General features: G+C 38.6%; 1 protein-coding gene across 2 annotated transcripts in view; it reads right to left on the bottom strand.

The window, feature by feature from the left end:
- Nucleotides 1-25,882, bottom strand: part of LAMA4 (laminin subunit alpha 4) — a 103,233-nt gene that overhangs the window by 28,005 nt on the left and 49,346 nt on the right. For both annotated transcript variants that reach the window (XM_066179378.1, XM_066179379.1), the window contains exons 9-23: nt 24,184-24,295; nt 22,105-22,272; nt 21,171-21,364; nt 19,064-19,180; nt 17,348-17,496; nt 15,226-15,367; nt 14,069-14,165; nt 13,178-13,294; nt 12,375-12,560; nt 7,295-7,434; nt 5,926-6,099; nt 4,769-4,911; nt 4,277-4,439; nt 2,032-2,165; nt 645-816 (exon numbers count right to left, since the gene is read on the bottom strand). In XM_066179378.1, coding sequence (XP_066035475.1) covers nt 645-816; nt 2,032-2,165; nt 4,277-4,439; nt 4,769-4,911; nt 5,926-6,099; nt 7,295-7,434; nt 12,375-12,560; nt 13,178-13,294; nt 14,069-14,165; nt 15,226-15,367; nt 17,348-17,496; nt 19,064-19,180; nt 21,171-21,364; nt 22,105-22,272; nt 24,184-24,295 — 2,208 coding nt within the window. The remainder of the gene's footprint in view (nt 1-644; nt 817-2,031; nt 2,166-4,276; nt 4,440-4,768; nt 4,912-5,925; nt 6,100-7,294; nt 7,435-12,374; nt 12,561-13,177; nt 13,295-14,068; nt 14,166-15,225; nt 15,368-17,347; nt 17,497-19,063; nt 19,181-21,170; nt 21,365-22,104; nt 22,273-24,183; nt 24,296-25,882) is intronic.

The following is a 25,882-nucleotide window of genomic DNA, read 5'->3' as shown; positions in this document are numbered from 1 at the left end:
CTTGATGTGGAAATACCCAAAGACAAAAAAAACCCAACAACAACAACAACAACAACAAAAAAACGAACAAAAAAACCCCCATGTTTGTCTTCAGAGGATATTTTCATGTCTTCAAACACTTATAGAAATTGCATCACTCTCGCACTTCAGAAAAGTTCCTGACATTTGGATCAAGCCTTTTTATTTAGACTGCTTTCTATTTTCAGTAACTTAAATATTTAACTCTAATACACCCTGAGGCACAGCTGTAAAGTGGCAGCTACCACAAAGTGGCTGCTTTTTAGGATTTACTTCACAAAAAATTTCTTGTAGCTTTGATTGAGCATTCACATTTAAGTAAAGGTACAACAACTGGGCTTAACTGGAGTCCCTCTTGAAGTATCATCACAAGGATATGACCAGTTTGAACTCCTGACTGCTCTGGATAAAAGCAGAGTCCAACTCAGGACCTTGGCTTCCTGAAGCCTTTGCAGAGTTCCCTCCAGTTCCCTCCTAATGTATACATGCACCAGACAAAAAAGTATTTCCTCTTCTCAGAAGTTAAATGTGAGGACATAAACATTTTGGATTTTCCAAGATATTCTAGGTACTGTGGAACTTGTGGTGCTCATGGATAAAGGGTACCTGCAGGACTCGGTACTCACCCCATTAATCATCAGCAGGATCAATCCATTGTCTGTAGGCGTTCGAACTTCGATGTCAAATCGAGTCACCTGGCTGAATTTTCCCCTTCTCTCAATGTTTCTGGCCAAGGCATAGCCAGAGCCATCAAAGAAATAGCTCACAGCCCGGCTCTGAGTGAAAGCCAACTTATCTCTATGGAAAAACAAGCAGGGAAGGATTAGCTGGCATGTACCCATTTTAATTTAGGGGAACTTAAATGCCTTTACATACTTTATTGAAATAATTGTTCTGAACTTCTGCTTCTGCCTGGCAATGGGGAGACTGATGACTTCCTTTCAATTTTTTTTCTGGTAATTTTTTTCCTGAGAAATGATGTATAGCTTTGAAGGTGCATCTAACTCCTTCATCATTTTATTGTGCTTTTATCCTGTTCTATATGTAGAGGACAGGAAAATTCTTTGCTCATCCTTGTAAAGTGATAGGCCCACAGCACTTCCTCATTATAAGGATACACAGATATTTCTATTAAGAGCTTTCCTAGTTTGTGCAGAAATCCATTTGAATTCTCCAAGAACTTTAACTGAGCATGGGTTCTGGTGTGCTCTGTTCTGGAGAGCAGCAGCTTGCACTCCCTGTGAGAATGGTGAGAGAAGCTCATTTCCTTTATCCCAACAGTTCCGGCATTTCTTCCCAGTGCATGCTTCAAATTACTCTCCTTTTCAGAGTGAGGTTCCACTGTTGCTGCCTGTTGTGTGAGCAGAATGCCTGCTGTGTCTGTGCTAAACGAATGCTGCAGTTGATGTTCACTTCCACTTTAGGAGCCGCGTTTCCCAGTTTGCGAACGGCTTATCTATGGAATATCTGTTGTGGCTTTGAGTGTATGGCAGGGAGAAAGTTCTGTATAAGCTTTTGTGTCTGGGGGTGGGACTAAACTCAAGCTTATCAGGCCCGATAGACCTGACTGGCTGTGGCTGTATCACTTGGAGTGACATGATTTGAGTCAGGAGCAGTTCTGTCCTAGGCAAGTGGTGGGGTAAGGAGGGAGCCTGGAACAAGCCCCAGCTAGTGTGGCAGTTTCCTTTACGAAGGCATGAACAAGATTGTGAGACAGCCAGTGGAGACAGTAGAAAAGAATAAAATATGTCATGCTAAAAGGGACTCGTAAGGAATCCAACTTCCATACATACATATATATATAAATATTTACATATTTATATATATATATATATTTGTGTATATATATAAAAATTAAACTTGTTGATGCAATTAGGAGCTAATAGAGACCAAGTTCCTTCTGGGACAACTCAATACCACCTTCACTTTTTAAATCTAAAGCAGGAATGAGCCATCAGGGCCCGCACTTGTAACAAAGGGGAGCGGCAGGGTGAGGATGGGACTGTCCCCTACCTGGCACAAGGTGGCGATGTGGTGGTGTCGATGTTATAGACGTGCTTGAAATTGTACAGACTGATCACATCGTCGTTCAGGGTAGCCAGTTCTAGGCAGCCGATGAAGCCAGGTAGGTTTAGGCTAGGAGGGAGCTGTGCAAAGGAAAAGGAAGAGTTAAAAGGGGAAAGATGATACGCTTTAGTTGGGCGTTGTGAGAGCGTTTGTGCCTGGGATCAGTTTTGTCCCTGTGCAATTTGTATTTTCAAAAGAAAGGTTGATACTGCTGTGAATAATCTTCACAGTCCTTACCATGGTACGACCTTTGGGCTGTAAGTAAAAAGGGAGCACATAAATGGTCTCACAGTGAGAGAATTAGGCCAGGTAAAGCCACTGCAAACAAAAACTTCTTTTGTACTTTTGATGAGAACATGCTTGGAAACAGAGAAAAAGGTTAGGATTTTACTAATAACAGAGCTTGCTCAAAATATTTGAATAACTCAGTAGATATTTCATATCTAATGCATAGATATCCCTCACAGCCAGAAAAATAACTCCATACCATAATTAAAGAGAGAGAAATGAGAGAGCTCTTTAAACCCAGGAGACTGGGATTCAAAATCTGTGCCAGTGGGTAATCCTCAGTAGGCATTATTTTGAACAGCGAGCAGAATGTAGAAACTTCTTCCTTTAACAAAGGTCACTGCAAATGGAATTTAAACAGCCACACTGGTGAGGGGAAAAAATACAAAATAATAAAGCTAACAGACCTAGGCCATTTTTTTATATTAAAATATTTTGCCTTGTGGAACATGTGTGATTATAATAATGCCTCTTGTACTTCAGAGTTTGATCACTGTGAGTAGCTTTCTTCATCTTCTCATTATTTCCATTTTCTTATGATACAATAGTAATGGTAATACAGCAATACAAAATATACGTAGCTGTAAAAGAAAATTACATTCTTATCTGCTGCACTACTACATTTGGTAAATGATCATGTTTTCTTTTTTTCCTTTGTTTCTTCTATTCTTTGAAATTGTGTTAAGCATGGGAATTCTAGTGGTTAAGTGGTGTATTTCATATTTTCAAAGTATGTAACAGGGAAGCAAAAAGCTTTTAACAAATCAGACTCCATGTTAATGAATAAAAATATGAGGTGTCCTTTTCTAAGGGGGAAAGGACCCATATCAAATAATACCATGAATCCTTTTCTCCCTATTTTCCTTTCCACTTTCCTTCACTCTCCTTCCTTTTTCCTCTGCTCTGCTCTGGAACAGACTTGGAGGGTTCATTTGCTGGATGACTTTTTGTATGTGCATGTGTGTATGAAACTGTTATTCAGTCTTCAGTCCTATTCCCAGGCAGTTTGCACCCAGGGCTCAGTAATCCAAAATTCCTGCCATGGCATATATCTAGTAGTCATAACAATGCCAAGCTCAGGAATGCATAAGTGTATTGTGTTACTCTTTTTTTTTTTTTTTTTTTTTTTTTTTTTTTTTTTTTTTTTTTATGAGAGCTGCTTGTGAGTCAGCATTTGGATCTTTTTAGCACCTGCTACAGTTAGCTTAAAGAATTTAGGATTCTCTAAAGTCTTTCTAGATGTGTTTTTATTCAGCCATGCAATTTTCACAGCCTAGATCATTGATAGCAATTTTTAAATCCCAAAAGAGGAACTGGTATGTTCACAGAGACAGGTAAATTAGGTGCTAATTCACGCTGACTATTAGGAACTAGACTGAAGCTACAGTCTCACACAAGTCTTCAGACATATTTTGCACAGGCAACTTTTCATGCTGTTATAAGTCTGAATTTGAACCAGTGATAATTTAAATTCAAACAAATGACTATATTGTTAGTTTCCCACAAGATCCTAATATTAACAACACATTACTTTTAATTTTTGTAAAATTAATAAAAGAGAAATTCTAAGTACAAAGAACTCATTAGCACTGAAAGGTACTGGTAACCTTTAAGTTGGACTAATAGGCCTTTGTTTATGCATGCTGTTTAACGGCTAGCAAGCCTTCCCTTTAGTACTTTTCAGGAAATCTGAACAGCAGCTCACAGAAACCTGATTATCTTACTTGCATGACAAAATATTCTAGGGAAAACTTCTTCACCATGGCTAAAAGATGGAGTTCTGAGATGATAAATGACTGAATAAGAACTGTTTCTTTATCTACCATTTCTATGTTTAAATGGAAGTCCAGCAAGATTAGATTGCACTGTTGAATTTTGAATAGAGAATATTTATTTGACCAACCTTGAAGCCTGGAGGCACTCCACCAACATAGAAAACAGCATTTTCAGGTTCCAAATTAAGAAGGGAGCCAGGACCAAGAACCTCTCCCTTTTTGATGAATTTTTCTTCAGCTGTGCTGCCAAGACTGGGCACAGTTAAAAACATTTTGCCATGTCTTCCGATCCTGCAGAAAAGAATTGTAAGAGAAGAGAATTTCATGTTGGCCAGACTTACAAAAAAACACACAAGCCTCCAACTCCAGGAAGGGTTTTATTTCCTTAGACAAGACTAGTAATTAGGAGGTGAAAAAAGGGAGGGACCACAGACACTATCCCTTCCTCCCTGTGGCCCCTTGGGTCTTGGATCTTCAAGAGCTGGAAGATTTTCCATTTATTTCAGCAGGAGTAGAACCAGGCACTGAAAATTCTTGATGGGCAGTTCTGACACAGCCTTTTCTGCTTGATTTTTCCTATTAACTGTTTGGTTTTGGGGAAATACATGTTACCACTTTACCTCTCAATTTTGATGATGCTGAAGTAAGAAGGCCAGGTGCTGACTGGCTTGGCATCCAGAGGTATCTCCACGTCTTGGCTCCCCAGATTATAAATGTACACAAGGTTGTCATTTTTAATTGCAAGACCAATGTAATGTTTTGCCTAAAATACCAATGGAGAGGGATGTTAGAGATACAACACTGAAAGAGATTTAATGCTGGACATGAGTAAGGGGTAAGCTTTGATAAACTGAGTGATACCTTTAAATATTACTGAAAGCAATTTAAATAGAAACAAAACCTTCATTCTCTAATTGGTTGCTTTCACCACATAAAACTGTACAGAAAAAAAAGTCTCTGATATTTTACTTTATATCCATTTTGACTGAGGTAAATTCAAAGTCATGAGATCTCTGCTGACCATGAATTAGTCATATTCAATGGGAAGCTGTTCATCATTATTTAGTGTGCAACGCCATGTGCAGGAAATAGTTTAAAGCCTAAGTATTATGCTGCAATTAAATATTCTGCCAAGAGGTGTTTCACTTGATTTACATTCCGAAGACATTCTTTTAAGGAAAGCTCAAAAATGAAAGCCTGCCTCTTTGCCTTCTCAAGTAAGAGATTGCCAGAATGATACCTGGCTTGTGAATTGTGATTTTTTTACAGAACCACAGTTTAAAGGACTGTTATTTCAAAGTAGTATACACAGAGTGTACAGCAGCAGCACAAGCCACAAATAAAGAAGCCTACTTATCTTGTGGGCCTGTGACCTCAGAGATTTGGAACTGACATTATCAGCAGCATAAACTGATTAAAGCATATCTCACAGAATCCAGGCAGGTGACATTAACTGCTTCAGAGCACCTTGATATTGGCAGAGGAGATAGTAAGTGTGGCTTGCAGCAGTGACAATCAAAGCAGGACACTGCCAGGCAGTTGAATTTGCTTTTTAGAGAGAATCCTTCATTGTTTGGGGTGACAAGCCTCAAGGACAGGGTTCTCAGAAACCCTTGCTCTTTGCTTGTCACAAAATCAATGATGGTCATAGAGCAGACACCTCTGATTTTGAAAGATGAAGAAATATGAAGTGAGAGGAAAAACTGAGGGTGAATAAATTTTAAACTGATTTAATTTTTTAATATATGCATAAAAATTAACTGGGTTATTCTCTTACATTTTTATTTCCAAGGTACAAAATGAATCTGTCTGGAGAGGCTGCCAGCTGTGGGTTGTCTTTGTGAAGCTTTATGTACAAGCTCATGGAAGTGAAAGATTTCAGTTCTTCCACGTTGATCTTTGGATTGACTTCAACAGCTGATTGGCCTTCAAACATCATGGAGACTTGGACCTGCATTTGCAAATGTGCAAAGTGAGACACAAGTTGTTGCCTGGGGTCATTACTTAAGGTAAGTGTGTAACAATACTGAGCCAGCTGCCTCGCTTACTGCAAGAGTGGAGTTGGCACCTATGTATTGGCGTGCGACACTGTATATTTGTAACAGTCTTTACTGGAAGACACTGTAAAGAATACAGAGGAACTTATTTTAAAATTAATTAAAGGTCCTAATGAACTCTGCTTAAGCATATTCCTAACGTAAATTACATTTCAGTGGGAGATAGATGTGTGCTTAGTTGAATCAGGGCTACATTACTATGTATGGCACATAATGAAATTCTTACACAGCTATAAAATTTCTGCCCATAATTTATTTCTTTGCTTTGGGAGTAGTATGGCCATTTTCTGTTCATTAGTAATCCTGTTATATCATTGAATCTACAGTGATATTTATGAGATGCTAATAGAATTGTAAAACTGTTCATTTTAGCTCAAAATACTTTCAACATAACTGAAGTAGTGTTTTCAAGTTTGTACAGAGTATACCTGCATCACAAAAAACATTTTAAAGAACAGTCAAGCACTACACACAAACTGATTTTTCCAAGTTATATTCCAGCACTGTGAAAGTACAATAATGCACTGAATTTTTTATTTCTCTGAATGAATTCAAATATACTTGACCTTGGTTTTCTTGTTATAGAAAAACACCCTCATTATTTATGTATGGTAATGAAAGTGTTTTTTTCTCTATTAAATATGTGTGAGCCAAGGATTCTCTTACCCTGCAGAAAATTAATTCAAAAGAAAAAAAAAAAAAAAAGAAAAAGAAATGCTGTCAGAAAAGCTTACATTAAATAGCTGTAATTATTACTCATAGTAATTAGCTTCATAGGTAATTTGCCTACAAATTGTAGGTAATTAGGTTTTGTTGTTCTGGCCATCTTGTACGTTGTGCCCAAATCTTTATTGTCAACTTGCTACTGCAGTAACAATAGTCTACCATGAATACTATGATAATGTCAAATGCTTGCAAATAGTAACTGTAAAGATTTTCATGCCCTCCAATATGCCTTGTTCATCCAGTTTTGGGGAGGTGACAATGTCCAGGTTTGGGCTTCTAGCATAGCCTCAGAAAATGAGGCTTATAGTAAGTGCTGATTATTAACACTAGTAACCAAAAGTTCCAAAAACCCAAAAGTTTTACCTTGCTTGCTACACTCCTGGTTTGAGCAATTAACTCTCTGATCCGCTGGATGCTGGAAGAAATATTGTTTGCTGGTGCTTTCTGTTCTACTCTGCGCAGTTTGTCCAGGAGTTGAGGGAAAACTTCTGTAAGTTTCTTCACTGCAGTTAGAAGAGAAGAGACAGATTTTTTTTCCCTTCCCCTTTGAAAGACTGGTTTTGCATCAGGAACATTCCACCCTATCCTCTTGGGTTTGCTCACCCATCTTCTTTTGCTTCCTGACCAAGTTGTAATGATGATGTGTGAAACGCAGTGATTTCAGAAAGGGCTGTGATTTCTAGGAATCTAGTATTGCTAAAGTTTCTGGAAATAAGTTTGAACAAAGGACACTGTGTTTTCATAGGACTCATAGGTAATACTGTGGTGTGTTACCTGTGTAATACTTTCCTCAAGGAACTCTGCAAACATTAATAGTTTTAACCTTTTAATCTTCCTTCAAGACAAATGAATGTTCAGCCTAATTTTACAGCTACGGCAAGTGGAGCAGAGTATTTGTTCAGCATCTCACTGGATATCTGTGGCTGACCTGGGAACTGCATCTGGGAGTTATGGCTCATGAGTTCTTCAAATTCACTGTAGGGGAGATGTATAGGCTGTTTTCTTCAGCTTTCAGCTATGCTTGTCTCCCAGAGGTCATCATCCAGATAGCAGTAGTGGCTGCACAAGAGATGTGTTTCCTTGTGGCTCACAGTCCACTCTCATGACAGAAGCACTGCCAATTTCATGCTGTGGTAACAGGCCTATGGTGTACAACAATAGAAGGCTTTAGATGATGATGTCTGTGCACCTAAACTGTGCTTGGTACCTGCCCCAGCCCTTGTGATTTGTAACCTTATTAGTTTTCCTGCCTGCATCTGCCAGGGGTCATGAATTAGAGTCCTGGGCCTTTGGTCTTTTGCTGCTGTGTCTTCTGGTAGTACATGTGCAGGTGTCATTGGGGAGATGGAGGGGCTCTGTTATATTCAAAGTGAGAGAAGTCCTTTCCCAGGAAGATAAGCAGAAAAATTATCAAGCAGGAAAAATAACTACCCTTAATTATAATCCAATTTCATCACATCAGATTCCAATGACATGCTGCCCTTTGAAGGATATTTACACATCACATCATTTTTCATCTTTAATTAAATGTAGGTACAAGTCGCTGAGTATAATGAAATGAAATTTTAGCTGCAAGCTACGTGCATATAAGAAAGATCCAGAATTCAGAGTTAATTTTAATGACATGGATTCACTGTAAATGTTAAGACCAGATTTGTAGGGTTTAAAGTTATTTTTTAGGGGTTGTCAATTTACATCCACCTGCTTTTGTGTGCTTCCCATCATATTTTTACCTTTGTCTGAGATTCACAGAAGGGCTTGGATTGGAAGGGACCATAAAGAACAACTAGTTCCAGCACCCCTGCTGTGGGCAGGGGACACCCTGCACTGGAACACATTGCTGAGAGCCCCACCCAACCTGGTCTTGAACATTTCTGGATGAAGACTGCAGAGAGGCAGGTAAAAGGGCCAATCATCAGATCTAGGAGACTGTATGAAAAATGGGGGAGGAGGAGCAGACTCCAATCACTTTTCTGCATTGAATAAGCCTCAGCCTCATTCATATCAACCCAGAGTATGAGAAGACTCCACAGAGTCTTACGAGTCTGCTTGTTTTTGGATAGAGTGAAAAATCTGTATTTGCCAGTCCTGTCTCTGCTTGGCTGTTTTCATTTGTGTTTTACTTTCCAAGTTCTGTCTAGAAGCGGGCCATATAGAACTTTAGACCCTCCAGTTTTTCCCATTTAGTCCTGGAAGGCCTTTGTAGTGGGAGTTAGTAATCAACTGATCTATATAAAGCTTACTGTATATTAAAATATCATGATTTTAATGAATCCTGAAAGAATTACAGTAAATTTTGGGTAAAATGGTGATGCCAGAATGTGTTAGATTTTCTACTTAAAAAATCCCAACAAAACCCAAATCAACTTACAGGAAGTTTTCTTTACCTTTTTCCATTTTTAAGGCAAAAATACTGAAATCTCAGAAAATGATTTAGCAAATAGCAGCCACATTTTAAAAAAAATAATCTGCAACTGAATTGTAATTGTGTTTGATTCAATATCTTAAAACCTGTCTTTTCTGTTTGAAATTTGATGTATTAAACTTGAAACGCTACTATAACCTGAAAACACAAAACTAACATCTGTAAATACTAGGACTATTGTGAAATCTCAATATAAATCTGTTCCTCTTGGCCTTTATAATGGCATTCTTCAACACAGAACAACACTGATTCTGATTTTTGTCTTTGGGATAAAGGTGAGAGTGGAAAAGAAAATTAGTCCTACCCAGTGATAAAATGTAAAAAAGAATAGAAGGGAAACTGTCAAGGAGGAAATACCCTGACTATAATCTTCCAGACACTTTCCCCTTTCATGCTTTCTTTCCCAAACTTTCTGCCACCCTCTCTGCTGAAGCCCATCAATTCCCTGCACAATGGCAACAGGGACTATTCTCAGATAAACTGCATAGCCAAGACATGCTCTCATCCTTCCAAACACCAAGTGCAAGCTTTATTCAAGGGCAGTGCAGACATGCCAGCTTAGAGGCTTCAGCTGCTCTGGTAGTGTTATTGGCATGAAGATCAGGTGTTTTGGTGTTCCAGGCATCTGAACATTTGTTGTGGCTTTCCTTTGGATTTTGATGGACATTCCTCTTGTCAGATCAACCTTTCTTGGCAGAATACACAGCTGATTGGAGAACACTCCATCATGCCTGGCATGTCTGCATCTGTCTTCCTGGGCTGTGAATCACAATCACATCTGTCTGGAGCACTACCTGTGCCAGCCTTCTGTGTAGCACTGATCTCTCTTCTCAGCTATTTCCACCTGATCTTTCTGGCAAAAACACCTCATCATAGCTTTAAATAAACAAATCAAATGCCTTCAGAACAAAAATGCCATGGAAAAGCTTCCTTCACAAATGTACTAGGGCACACTTTGCTGTAGGTTGCATATTAGCATCTCTCCAACTGTTAGTTTGTGGTCAGCAGGCCCTCCAGGAGCTCAGATATAAACAAGTATTTTCAAGGGGACTCCCTGCCTGCAAACCCACCATCACAGAGAAGACATTTTTTTCAGGCATGTCATGTAGGACCTGTCCTTTTTGGGAACATAACCAAGGGAGAGCTGGGATATTTTAACTCTCACTCTTACAGAGTACCTCAATTGTTGCTGGAAATATTTCCTCCAGTAGAAGAGCTAGTATGAGTGGAGGTGGTTTTTTTTTTTTGTTGTTTTTTTTTTTTTTTTTTTTTTTTTTGTTTTTTTTTTTTTGTTTTTTTCCTGAATGCCTGCTGGCATTTTGAGCATGAAGAGCCAAATGCAGTCTGTGTTGCTGCTCTGCCTACTAAGCTGGCATGGGAAAATGTTAAATGTAAATCAAGCATAAATGTGAATAAAACCAGAAACCTTCATGTGGAAGCTACAGCACACTGTTTCTCTTGGATGTTTTTCCTTGTACCATTCCCTCCTGGAAGGCCAGTCATATCCACATTTGCATTATTTTACATATTAATTAGAGCCCATAGCCTAAACTGTTTTCTGTGGTGATCAAAAACATTTTACAGCAATGCAATCCAATCCAAGTGCTGTTATATTAACTACACTCTTATGGAGCTCTGTGCAGTGACTAGCAGTGAGCTTACCCATTCCCAGAGGGAGAGGCTCACTGTTCCCTTTTGATGAAAAGCTCAGAGAAATCTGAGTTTCCTCCAGTTCTGGAGCCAGAAATTGGGATATTGAATAGCACTGAATTTCTTCTTGTGAAAGGAACCACTTCTGTACCAGTTCTTGGGAACACTCACTCAACCAAAAATACTAGGGGTAAGGGTCTTATTGATCATGGAATTCTGAAAAATAACATGACTCTTGGGATTCCCCAGGTGAGAGGGAAGACTGTGGCTTTGGAACACTAGAAGCAATGTTGGGTTTGGTGCTCATACCACCATTTGCAGTTAAATGGCACTTGAATTGCAAACTTCCTGACAGAAGGAGAAGGGATTTAGGGCAGTAGATCTGAGATTCAGGCTTTCTGGGGACAGAGTCAATAAAATGATGGGCACTTTTAGGAGGCAAGACATCACTGAACAGGTCTGCAGATGATGGTATCATCAAGTGTGTGAAGGAAATTCCTTGATCTGGATTTCAACCTCCCTAGCCATAAATATCTAAGGATTAGTGAGCCTCCTGAGCAGAGTCAAGAATATATGAAGCAATAAATAGTGGTGCTGTAATCAATTTTTTATTCCAAATATTTTCATTTCTAGATTGATTATTTTCTTCCCCGATTGTTCTTTTCCTTCTTTCTACAGTCACTTCATTTCAGCTTCATCTCCACGTCTCTTTTTCTACTCTTGTCTATCATCTTCATTTCAATTTTGTAGTCTGCCTCAGTTTTTCTTTTGTCTTTTTATTTGCCTTAATTTTTTTCATAAAAAGTTATCCAATGTTTCCAGTGTTTCCAATAATAAAAGTGGAATTAATGTGATGTTTACAAGCTTCTCCAGAAATCACCCTGTTTAAATATTTAATTTCCTCCTTTATCCTCTTTGACCCCTTTGTTTAGACTACAAGCTCATCAAGTGAGGCACCATTTCTTCTGCATGTTTGCACTCCTGAGGACAAACGGGCTCTGTTTTCAAATGCCTCTCAATGTTAAGAAACAAACAAAAACCCCTAAATCACCAACCATAATAGCAAGAAGTGTTTAAACAAGCTGTTTACCATTCAGTGTGACCTTGGTACCCTGATAAAAATGAATTAGAAGTCAGTAAGTCTTCAGCACCTAAGTGTTTAAATAATTTTTGGGAGTCCCTGAGTATCTAGTGTTTTTAAAATATAGTCAAGACCTAGGCAACTGTTATTTTTTGAAAATTTTCATGGAGGTAAAATGTTAGATTATATGTGATGAATATGCAACCTAAACAATTCATACAACATATTATTGTGATGATTCCCTGATTTTTTAACACTGAGGAATGGAAAACTTCAGGTCACCATACCTGCATCCCCAGCTGAATGCACAGCACTGTCATATGCCTCTGAATTGTGTTGGAAGTCTTGCAGGTTTTGGGACCACAACCTCACATTCTCATCCATGGGGGTTGTAGCCTGAGTTACTGTCGTGGTGGCACTCACAGCCTCTGCAGTCTTCAGCTGAGCTTGCTCCAAACGCTCTCTGGCCTCTTCTACAGAACAAATAGGGAATGATAGGAAATGAGCTCTTTCAAATATTCAGGGGAGTTGTGTGTCCTGTCCCTCTCCACTCTGTCTTCCCCCTCCCTTTTCTCTTCTTCCCTCTAGTTAATGTACACTGAGCATGATGTCATATGGAAGGGAATATTCTTTTGGTCACTTGGGGTCAACTGTCCTGGCTGTGCTCCTTCTTAGCTTCCCATGCATCCCCAGTCTCCTCATCAGTGTGGCAGTAAGAAAAGCAGGAAAGGCCTTGGCTCTGTGTAAGCCCTGCTCAGCAGTAACAGAAACATCTCTGTATTATCAGCTCTGTGTTCAACACACATCCAAAACATGGCCCCATGCTAGCCACTGCGAAGAAAATTAACTCTACCACAGCCAAGACCAGCCCAAGGTTCAAGAAGAATGTTACTAATTTCAGTGGCAAAAGATTTAATTTCATTATGACAGCATTAAAGCTGGATGTTAGATATCTAGGTCTAGTAGTTTCAGTCAAACTCTTTTAAAGTGTCCACAGTGCTGAACTCATAGTAACAACTTCATATCCATATTCAAAGATAAAAGTGTGCTCTTGAATGTATGAAGATAAAGATGAGGCTCCTCTTCCAACCTGTCTCTGCTGATTGCATTTTGGCGATGGCTCTCATCAGCTGGCTCCGCAGGGCGCTCATTCTGGCAAAAGTGCCATTCACTTGCCATCTGGTGTCTGCCATGGTATAACCACTGCCTGTGGGGAGAAAAGGGGATGCACAGCTGAGGGGCCTCAAAGTGGCATCCAAGAAGGTAAATTCAATCCTGATGAGGTGTGTTGTTAGGCATTTAATATACCATAGACAGTAGGCCATGGCCTCTTTTAATTTAGGACATGCACTCTTGACTTTACATGATCTAAAGGAAAAAACAGCCCTGCAGCACCCCTGCTTGCCACAGGGTGTCTTCCAGAAATCTGGAGAGCTGTGTTTCAGTCAGTACTCTTTCTCCTTTCTTTACCAGAAGTGCTGAGAATAGCTGCAACTGTTACAGAGGAATAGTTTTAGGGAACGCAAAAGGTCCTGAAAAATTTAAAAGGTAATTCTGTAATTCTAGACCTTTCTTTCATTTAAAATGAAGAAAGGCCAAACTGCTTTAATATTTATTATTACCCTCCAGTGGTGAAATTCAGCTTTCTGAACATTTAAGCTGCTGTGATTTGATTTTAATTGAACTACTTAATTGAGTATATTTACCAGTGAACAACAGTTTGCAGGGTCACATATTAAAACCGTAGTTCTATCTGAAACAGACTTTTCATTAATGAAATAAACTATCAGTATCTAGTAGGATGACAAAACATGAGCTACTCAAGCTGTGCCTGTGGCCATTTCAAGTACTTTGTGTGGTAAATTCAATCAATAACGTATTCTGTTACAGCAGTAGTTCTGCTAAGTGACGTGCTTCTGGAATTTATTTTAATGTGCATGGCTATAAGCTGGTTGGGAAAGTAGAAAGGATGTATATTTACTGTCATGTGGTGTCCGTTGTAGCTGCATGGCTCGGATGAGAAGTTCTTCGCTTTTACCTTTATGGTAAGTGACCTGAGTATCAATTCCAACTGAAGCCTGCAAGCATGTTCCAAAAAAGAAAGTCAGAATAATCCTTATCAAATATTCCACTTTATTGTGTTTAATTGTGGGCAATATTTTACCTGCATGTAAATGCAACTGCAAAATCTCTGCAGTTTCATTTGCTTTGTTAACATTTAAGATTGGCAGTTGGATTGGAAAAAAGTCTGAAAAGCAGAATTTTCTGTTTTAAGAAAGTTTAGATAAATATATAGTTTTCCAAACAACACTACTAAGTAACAAAGATAGAGAAAATCTTCTTAATTTATCAGCTCCAGTTTAGTCAAAGTGACTAAATGCTGCATGTTATTTAGGCATTGTGGCTGTTCATTTCTACTGTCGTCTCAGATAGGTGACGAATGTTTTCATCATGGGGAATGGGGAGCTGCCTTGCAGTCTGCAGCAGTGTGCTAGAAACAGAGGGCTGTTCTTGAAATCCCTCAGCCCTCTGGGGTTCAGACACCTTTAATATACCCAAATCCTCTTGCTATCTCACTATAAATTGCTGGTAAATAGCATGTATACAGATTGGTAACTATAGACATACAAAAAATACATGTGAAGTATTTTTGAACAGTGAGGCCAGAGACAAAATTAGCATGCTACTCCTTACACTGAGTGTATGGAGGGGCTTTGTCCCATTTCAGTCTGATTTTCTATGAGGCTCAGTGATGTCTTCACCACATTTCCTGCCACATGGCACTGAGTGAAGTAGGAGGACTCAAGCACTAAATGCCAGCTCACGTTCCTACAGGAGTGTGGAGTTGTCTGTAAGTTTACAGAAATGTCTCTGTGTGAGTGACAACACAGAGCAGCATCACCCTATGGGATAGGGACAGAAGAACCTCTTGTGTCTTTTCAAATACCAGGAGACTTCAGCCTGGAAGAATAATTAACTACATGGGAATTAATTCAGGAAATAATAAAGGGAAAAAAAAAAGTGCAGTGAGAAGCTCAATGCTGCCAGTTAAACTAAATTTGTTTTTTCTTTACACTTAGGTGCCTGAATTCCCTGAGGCATTGTAAAGTAAATGCTGGTTTCATGAAAATTACTTACATCCTTGACCCGGTTTGTTGTGTTCAGTGCCAACAATGCAACTTTATTGGCTTCTTCTATATAACCAGCAATGTTTTCATACACATTTGAAGCATTGATTGCCCTTTGTACCAAACCATTTGAATCAATACCATACAAATTCCTGTTGAAAAGAGAGTAAAATGTGAAAGAAGCCAAACTGAATCAAAGTAGTCTCTGCCTACATAATCGCACACATAAATGTAGCTGGCCTAACTGGTATTCTCTTCATTGTGTTTGACCAATCTGAAGCAGGTGAAAACTGTGTAGACAGAAGACTCTTCCCTGCCATTTAACTCTGAGAATTTTGCCCTTAACATTTATGTGAACAGCAACAAATGACTACTCAGCTTTTACCTTTTCAAAAAATCTAGATTAGATATTCCATAAATTAATAGAATACCAGGTCTATCAGTAATCCTTCTTTAGGAATAATTCCTATCCAAGAATGGAAAGACCTCTGTGTGCCAGTGATCAGGATAGCTGTGTCACTGTCCTGTTTATATTTTCCAAAGGTAAGTGGGAAAAAGGGTAGAATCAGATGAAGAACTATCCCTAGTCGTGAAAATTTGCAGGAAGTTAGATTTAAAAATGGAAAGAAACCTTTGATGGCATGGTTTTGATCTGTGTATTAGGTGATAACTGGTCTTCAGGGGAGATTTCAAACAGAAGATAGTTCAGGCCTCAACATTCATCTGTTAACAATTTTGAATAAATACTATTTTTTAATGTGCTGATGATAAGCATGTTTCAAAGTATATTTAGAAATATATTCTAAATATAGATGTATTTGCACATGTGTGCATTCACTTCAAAGTGTTTTCACACCGAGGGATTATTAAATTTCCAGATTCAGCATTACTGCAAGAATCTTCTGCTAAATTCCCTTAAGGCAAAACAATAAACTCTATCAAATAAAAGCCTAACAGGCTAATAAAGCTAACCTATAAAACCGAGATGTTTTGAAGATAGGCTAAATGTTTTAAAGGATTAAAATTTCACTGCAGGACAATCTTCTCAACATATAATAGAGTCAGGATTGTTCCATCTCGGTATTTTGTAATTACTTTTGTTTGCTTTTTTTGAAATTCCTAATGTGTTGGACTTGGTAATAATTTTTAAATTATTTTAGTTGGGGAGGAAGGCTAACCATATGGGGTATTTTCTTTCAAGTTAGTCTGCTGTGCCTAGTTACCTGGTCTTGGACTGAATGTGTTATTTGGTTTTTATGTTTCTGTCATTTGTGTGTCTTTATAGGACAGTTTCAGATGTCAGTTTTATACAATTGCATAAAATAAATCCATCTGTTTTTTTTTTTTCTTTCTCTATTTTAATCTCCTATCTAGGGCATGAGGATATTAAGAAACAACTGGTATTTAGATAATATATTTGAAGAGTATTGTAAGCTTATCTTCTAAAAGCATATGCCCATGATATTGCTTAAGGTAGAATTTGGTGACATATTTTATTAAGAATTAATTTACAGCCATGTTTTTTTCCATGGGTAGTCCCAATTGCAAATAAAATAATTAAATTTATCTAGGAGTGATTTTTTTTTTAGTTAATTGGTGCAACGTTGATGCATTTAGTATCTTCCAGCAAAATAGAAAGACTTAGAGTAAGTTTTTGATGTTATTGTGAGCCAGTTTCATTGGGACACAACCTACTGAGCATCAGGACTACTCCATCTGTAAAATTGTTCTTGGAATAAAATTATCTCAAAGCTTATTTCGTGCCTTGTAATGCTAAATATTTTTTTAGTGTACATGAACTTACTGACATGAGAAGTTCCTGCAGACCCCATTTAATCTTGCCTGTGTTATTTTATTTTTCACTAATTCACCTTTCCTATTCTTTTGTAGAGGAAGAAGAGAACAGGCCCAATTAGATTAGAGAGAATATCATGCAAGATATATATTTATTTTTAAAAAAGTATCACAGGTTTTGCCTAGCTCAACTTCAGCTGTTCTGTGGACCATGACAAGTCCTTCTACTAACACTGTTTTTTTAGTGCCTATTTATTGTCACTGTGTTTCTACTTGTCTTTTCAGCTGTTCAGTAAGTGGCACTAGTATGAATAGAGTCTGCTGAAGTTAAATTTTACCCGTCCAGCTCATCAGCAAGTCTTCTTAGGTTGTGTGCATGATGCATAGCCTTTTCTACCAAATCATCATCAAACAGTGAAAGGTTGGCTGTTTTTTCTTGCAGTTCCTTTTTTGCTCCATCTATTTCTGCGTAGAACCCTGACGCATTCTGAACAAAACAAAGAAGGAAGGAAAGAAGATGAAAATTGCAAAAAATCAACTCTGTATTTTGGTTATTATGTTTTATTTTACCCTTTCTGTTATAATAATGTTCCTTTATTTCTGTTATAGTTGTTCTATTTTACATTTGTAAGATAAAAAGATGAAAGATCTAATGGTGAATGCCAGTATGGAGACAAATGCAGGAAGATGAAAACCAACAAAAATTCCAGAAATCACTTAAGAAGGCATTGGAGAGGGATCCATAAAATAAAAAAGAAGGATGGTAAAAGTGTTTCTATATGTCTTGTATGATTGCTCCAGAATTGTGCCAAATGACAAGTCTGTCAGAGTGAAGTCCCCTTTCTGCCTTCTTCTACAGAGAGATTCCTCGTGCTAAGACATCTTGGATCAGTCTAATTTGTAAATCAACCCACCTAAATACTTCCTATGCATGTAGAGGCGAGGGGAAGCAGTTTGCCTTAGCCGGGTTTCTTCCTTATATGAAATACTTGTGGAAAGACCAAATGGCCAGCATTTCCCTTCTTTCAATACACAAGCTTGCTGATGTGTTTGAAAATTATAAATCTATTTCAGAATACATGAAAAAGGATGAAACTGAGAGAGGGCAAAAGGATGAATGAGTGAAATGTGAAAATACTTGTTGCTGATGAGGATGGACAATGTCTGATGGTTGCATAGTACTTCTTTCCCTGCAGTGTGAACACCCTTTGTGGGGGACCCAAAATGATAAACTGCAGCATGTTTTTGCACAAAATACCAGAGAAAAACCCCAACGTGCTGCTTGAACACAGGGATGGTTACAAAGTAAACTGTCTTTCTGTTTTCTCAAATTACTTTTTCAAAGAAAAATTAAGGACTTTGATATTTGCTTTTGTGTAAAGAAGTGGGCAACTGTGACCGAAATGAATGCTTGTGGAAATTTCTGTTTTTTCTTCAATTATTTAGAAGTTTTAAAATAAATCATGAAGAAAGAAAGCAGCTTCGCTAAATATTTTAGTTAGCAAATTCCCAGTTTTATTTTCTTCATCTTTTCATAGAAAAACCAAACCCCTAAAATTTCTAAAAATTTCCTTCAGCACCATGTCTGATTCAAAACACTGGATAGTAGTCTACAGTTCTGGGGAAGGATTTCTTTATGATAATCTGGTTATATATGTTTGACACAATGCCTGGTTTTAATGCTGATATCTGGGATCTTTAGTGTTCTTCCATGTTCACTCATAGGCACTAGGAAAGGAATTTAGCATAAAATGCAGTCTTTTATCAGAATATCTTTTGGCAGCTGCTTGAAATGAAATAATTGAGAATGCTACAGCAAAATCTTTCATTAGGCTTTGCCTACAGTAATGTGTCCTTACACTAGAATTATTTAATTTTAGGCAGTAAATTGTAATAACAGAGCTTTTCATCCAAGAAATCGATCTATTTTCTCAGCAAATGTTAACCAGTATTTCACTGAAGCAATATAAAGGACAGTTTTTTCATTAATGATCTAAACATATGACTTCAAAAAATTAGGCTGCATCATTTAAACAAGCCACTGAGGCACCTACCTTTAATACTTCACTTAACTCAGAATTGACCTTTTGTGGTCCATCCAAAATAGTTGTGGCACTGAGCAGAATGCTGTTCACTTCATCCATTTGCTCTTTTATGCTCTCATGTTGTTTCTAAAAAGAAAGCTCAAAACATGAATCACATCCAATACCATTTGTGCTTTGATAAAATAGTGTTAACCATTTTTGTTAAATGTGCTAGAGTTAATTAAAAGATAGTGGTGAACTGAATAGATTTAGACATATCTGAAGTCTGATTTTCCAAGACATGTCTAATTGCTACATATTATGATGTGAATTAGTTTTTGTTTGGTTTTTTTTGTGAAAGAGGTGTTGGATGATTTTAAAAAAAAATTCATTTTATACTGCAGTCTAAGAAGCTATTGGAATGAAGCATTAGTCAGTGCACAGTAGAGGCAAATTAAACATGGATTTTTCATAGTCACCTGAAGACTATTTTTTTCTAGAGTGTTTTTTAAATCTACAGTAGAGAGATCTCTTTCCCTTGTCAGTAGTAAAGCCCTTATGAACAATCTTTTTTTGTACAGCATCTGCCTCCATTGTGAGGAATAATGGAGATCCAAATGGTTAAAACCAGTTAACAAATGCAACTACACACTTCAGGCTTTGCTTCATAACTGTGAGACAAGCTGCAGCTTGGCACTGTAATTATGAAACAATGGAAGAACAGATGAGGCTTTGTACTTAAGTTTCTCGAGCTCTTGTGAAATGATTCCCTAGAGGAGCATGCCTGATTTCTCTGTTGAATTCTTAGATTTTCCATATCAACATGAACTTCTGGCACTGCAAAATTCAAGAATTCAAAACTCAGCCACTGATGCTGTGCGACCCAGAGGTTGGCCTGAATTTGTGGGATCATTCTTCAAATCACAAAATTGCTCACTAATGCCCTCTCCTCCAGAATAAAACAAACAAACAAACAAACAAAAAACCCCCCCAAAAAACCCAACAAAAAACAAAACAAAACAAAAAACCCACCAAAAAACCCAAAACAAAACAAAAAACCCACAGCCATTGAAAGGAAAAGAGTTTCCTTTGAATGGCCCCAAATTGTTTTCTTTGTAGTCTTTTTCCTTGCTGAAATAATAAATGAGAAGTTTTAGGTGGGATATTCTGGTTTTACATTCCTTAAAAGAAATTGATGAAAACAGGGAAAGAGTCACAGAACTGCTGTTAAGGGAATAAAGAAATAGTTTCTTTTGTTTGGCTGATGGGTTGGGTACTTTTCTGGAATATGAAACATGAAAATTCTGTTTTCTCATCAGCCACGTGGGATTTGAACTTAATGCCATCACTTATAGGCAGAGGCGCACCCCTTCCAGGCTACAGGGGACAGGTCACCTCTGAGCTCTCCTCCAGGGTGGTTACTTTGTTCAAAACCCCGAAACTCTTCATTTAGACAGGACACAGGAGAAAACTGTTGCAGCCTTATAGCTAAGCTAGCAAGTTCTCCTAGCAAGTAGGAAACCAAATTTCAAGGTACCTATTGTGGAGCAGTTACACAATGGATTTGTGCTTGAAGATTCAAGGACAACTGTCTACTCCTCCTGAAAAAATGGGGATGCATTTTGTTTGAAGTGGTTCAGAGGAAGTTTGGATCAGACAGTATGAAGGCATTCAGCCCAGGACACAAACGCAGTGCTGAGCCTTTATAAGTGTTTTCTCAGAATAGAATTAGTTTTGTGAACATGAGGCCATCCCACACTCTAAGTCAGGACATAATTGTATGAAATAATCCTACCACAATATTTACATGAAATTTCAAGCTTTTGGGTTTTACTGTTTTACTGTAATGTGCCTTTCTAGTCTAGACATAAGTATCCATCTCTTCCTTGGTCTGATGAGGCATGACATGCCAAAACTTCTCTTTTATTGTCACTCCACAAATAGATAATAGTACCTTGTACTGCCACAAGTTGTTTCTTAAAACTGAAGAGTCAAACTCATCCTGCTGAGTGGTCCAAGAAATTCTTTTTTGGTGTGGTGATTCCTGAACCTAAATTGTGTGCAATCTACTGTTTTAAGCAATGGCAGAGATGGAGTGTTCACAGCCAACACTTATGATAAATGTAGTGCACAGTACCTCCTGCCTTTGGAGCCTGGCTGTGTTTTCCCTATTTATATCCTCCGTCTGTATAACATAGTCAAGCGCTTCGTCTAATGCCTCCTCCAGGTCTGACAGCTTCACATCCTGTTCGCTGAGCTGCTCCAGCACATCAGTTACCAGGGATCTGGTGTCATTGTACTTCTCGTGAAATGCTTCAATTTGCTGTAGCACTGGGAGAAAAATAAGAGGCCAATAAATCCAAAGGTCGGATTTCTGTCAAAACTAACCTATACAGCAGTTTCTTTGCTGTTACCCAGGTGACAGTAAAACCCATTTTGTAAAGCTCACGTGAGGGATCATATACCTAGATTTTAATTTTCCCTCCTCTTTTTAGAAGGAAAGATGCCTCTCATTTTATTATTTCATTTTAATCCTATTAATTCCCCCTCTCAAATATATTTTATTAAAAGAAACTAGGTCTGTCTTTCACTGCTTTTCATTTGTTTTCCGTTGTTAAACCTAGGCAGCCTGTTCTGGAGAAGGCAGTCTTTATGCCTCATGTTCTGACTCATGTTCCCTAAGCTGTGAGAATTAGGCTGCCACTCTTTCCCATGCCAGCAGTTTTTCTCTCTCTGCTGGTATTTGCTGTCACCATAGCTGAGCTGGCAAGGGGGAAGACGTTCACATGAGCAATTCCAGCCATGAATCTTCCCAAGCAGCTATTGTTGAGGTGCTGCAGTGCACAGGCATACACAGACACACAGACCTTTTTTCTCCCCATTCTGCTGTAAGGAGCACCAAGCACCGGCAGGGACTTGGGGTAGGAATTTGGAAGCAGCAACATCTCTAGCACACCAGCTGGTGCTTGCCAAGAGCCTCCACAGGGGCTCAGCAGTACACCCAGAGCTGCCCAGCCCCTGCCAGCTGAGCATCAGCATGTGGCTGAAAGGAAAACTGACTTAAAACTCACACTCCTCTGCTGCATTTTCCTCCTCATCTGCAAGTTGCCTCTGTTTAGTGAAAGGCTTTCGACGTTTGATCTCCTTCAGCATCTCCTCAGCCACACTCCGCTTCTGGGCAATTTCTTCAGGGCTCAGCTCTTGTTGAATTGCATAGTACTTTGACTTGCTGCTGATTTCTAGGGGGAAATGGAAACAGATGGTCGATTCAGGATGACTACAGAGAAATTAAATACCTTGGACTACTTTTACTTTTGTGAATTGTGATGATACTGATGGCAAAAGAATATTTTAATTATCTTCATCTCTATAGCAGATAATTATTATGTTTAGTCCAGTCTTAAAATTAAACCTGGAAATAAATCCCACTTTCTGTCATATGTGGGGGTCTCAGCAGAAGAGGATGGGATTAAGCAGATGTGGGTTGTTTGCATTATTTGGCTTGACATTTCTTATAGGCTGGGAAAATCATTTTATTTTGGGTTCTGTGGCATGTGTCATGCTGGGGCTTTCATCTAAGATCATGGTTTTTCAGTGCTGCTTATAAAAAATGTATGAAATAATAACAATGCTAAGGAGACTGAAGTAACCTCATTTTCCATCTGCAGAAGTTTGAGGCACCCCAAGGAGGTAACATATGGCTTCTGGCCTGATGCTGCCTAGCTGGTTTGGAGATAGATGCTATTTCAAGGTTTTGGTCTCAGTTCAAAAAACATTGTATCCCTGCAGCTGAAATTGAGTTTACCCATTCCCAGTGTAATCATTACTAAGTTTACTCACTTCTCTCTCTCTGGCCTTGAATACCAATCACCTCCTCTCTTATCGCCTGTGATGTGTGTGCCTTTGGCTAGCACTTGTCATTAGCTTTGTGGATAACCAAAGCTGGCAAAACCAGCATTATTCTTCTGTAAGATTTTTATAAAACATAGATATGTAATTGTGGCACCTCTGATTTTTGGCAGAGTGTCTGTATGCCTGCTCTTGCTGGGCCCTGAGCTCATTAGTGAAGCTGTAAAGGCTCATACTGAGCAGTAACTGATGGCAACCAGGGCTCCATGGATTTCTTTTTCCTTATGCTGGCACATGTGTGTGTGCACATGGGTGATGCCTCTGTAGAAGAACAGTTTTGAGCTTGGTGGAAGTAATTTTCACCTACTTGTTTCCAACTGTTTTAATTCTATTCACAGCCATGGACATTGTTTCTTCTAGAACAGATTAACGTAACTGTGTTATTTATGTGCCAAATTAGATGCATATCTGCCTTACGTGGTTCCTGTCCTGCTCCAAACCAATTAATGATACACAAGCATGCTCCACAGACATCAACCATGGTTGTTAGTGATGTACAGTGAGGCTCATGCTGATACTTTCTCTCAATAATTGTAGAAATAAAATGTGATGGATGGCCAGACAGTCAGTGGTTTTTTAGCATCAGAGATGTAAAAAGGCAGTACAAATATAACATACTATGTGGTCTTAGCCTGCCTCTTTTGTGTGATGGGACATATTAACCATGTTTTCTGAGAGAAAGTAATGAAGCACCCATGGAGGTAAGGATAAGCAAGGATAAAAGTTGATATGTAACCACTCTGCCATTGGAAAATGGCTGTTTAACCTCAACTAACAGTCAGCATTTCTATTCTGGTGCCATAGACAGCTTTTGCATACTGTTGGCTTTTCTGAAGAATGGGGAAAACCAGTGTGTTCTGCAGCAGGATGGAGGCTTTCATGTTGCAGGTGTACAGGGACAGGGGTGTTTTTGAGTACATTGATTTGGGGTTTCATTGCTTTCTGCAGGTACTGAAGAAGAGGCTACAATTGGTTTAATCTCGTTTTTATGTTTCCGGGTGATAGTGGTATGTTGTAGATATTGCAGATGAAGATGATTATTTCTGACTGGGAAATCTTTTTAAAGTGCAGTTGTGCATGACAGGGTGTTCACTGTTGCCATAAATTACATATTGTCCTATAAATCAAAAGATTTTCCTTTGATATATAGGACAGTAAAAATTCTTGATGATCCATTAATACATGAAGGTTTCATTAATACATTATTGACACTGAGATGAACCAGGAATGAATCTGTTTACCTTCAATGTTATCTCTTATATTATTGAGCTGCTGCACAAGCTGAGAAGCACGGCTGTTGATCTCTGTGGTTTCCTTCTGTACCAGTCGGCCTTTGCTGGAAGCTTCATTTCCCTATGAATAAACCATGAGAGGTAAACATTAAATTTCTTTTCAGATGTGAGGATGAGCTATATGAACACACATTTTGCTTTCTCCTGGTGTGCACATGGAAGTCCTTTTTATCATATAAAGTAATACTTGAAGGTGTTCAAAGTGAAGATCTGTCTTGTCAGTGTTTTCAGAATTGCAGAGTGAGGGATTAAAACCTGTCCCATATTTATCCATCATTTGCTGCAATGAAATTTTCATAAATTATGTAGAGTTGTAAAACTCTATCTGCTGAGTGTCCCAGGCATTCAGTGGGGCTGGTTCATTTTGCTGGGTATGGCATTTCCTGAGTAAGCAAATAGAATGAAGAAAAAGGTGTCAAGCTCCCAAGTGATTTTAGATCTGTGTCTCCCTCAAGTGAGGTACTCAGCTCTGCAACATGTTAAAAATAAGGAAAAGCCCGTGGATTGAAAATACTCTGAAGAGCACAGGTCCTGTACTACGTTGTGTTGGGGGTTGCCCTCTGCATTGTCTTCCCTTATTTAGGGTTTGTGGAGGCCCCAGGTGGCATTTGAAGGCAGGGCCAGGGTGGGCAGCATCACTAAAAGGGATGGGCATAATGATAAAACAAATTGTGAGGGTTATGAGACTGATAGAACAAGTGTAAGGGTTATTAGAAATGTTTCTGGTTCCCATCTTCCAAATATTCAGGATCAAGCTATGTGCTGTTTTACTCAAAACTCATCCCATGCAGCCTTTGGGAGTTACAGGTAGTTACAGGAGTTATATTTAGTGGGTATATTTGCCTACGAGTAGTTTTTTCATTCACCCTGCCTTTGTGGTTCAGATCAGAGTCTGCAGAAACCCCTGAGATGTGAGGATATGCACATAAAATTCTCTGAACAGAAAATGCTACATATCTCTGCAAAACCCACTCAAGGCCCTAGCACCCATTTTCCATAAATGTACCCTGAAATAGCAAGGACCTCAGTATATTCAGAGTTACTATTATGGTCTTCCACTGCCAGAGTCTGGGGTCATTATTTCCCTGCCTTACAAGAAACCACAAGTATTGGTGTAGAACTAGCATTAGCAGTAACCAGGGAGAAAAGACCAGAGGAAATGCTGAATTTATTTGTTCAGGGACAGTAAAATTGAGGAATGAGGAAAGAAATCCCCAGATAGTACTGCAAATGAAATGTTATTATCCAAACTCACTAAATATTCATAGAAAACCTAAAGCCTTAATCAGTCTGCCCACCAGCTACAGAGAGGGACACTGAGGCATGTGAGCTCTGACAGATATTCACAGGTACGGAGCTGTGAGGGTGAGTTGATTTAAACAAAAGTCTCTTGAACACAGGCATAGTCTGTGTAAATCTTACATGCCCTTTCTGCTAAGTAAGTGTTGATTTAAAACACACAAACCTAAATTTTCTCTTCCACTTTCCTTTGTGTTGCCTTGTTTGCTCCCTACTTGCTCTTGTATTTGAGTTTTAGTTTAAGGTATAATTTTAATTTGTCTTGCGAAGGAATTGGTAAAGTGAATATAAGGTGTGGAACTTTGCAATAAGCATAAAATATAATCTAGGCAGCTGTGGCTATCTTTGA

Source organism: Chamaea fasciata, unplaced genomic scaffold (genome assembly GCF_029207755.1).
Source record: "Chamaea fasciata isolate MVZ Bird 193981 ecotype frontalis unplaced genomic scaffold, bChaFas1.0.hap1 SCAF_3, whole genome shotgun sequence".
NCBI classification, from domain to species: domain Eukaryota; kingdom Metazoa; phylum Chordata; class Aves; order Passeriformes; family Sylviidae; genus Chamaea; species Chamaea fasciata.
Note: the sequence above shows the minus strand (reverse complement) of the source record. Positions and strands in the feature narration are given on the sequence as shown.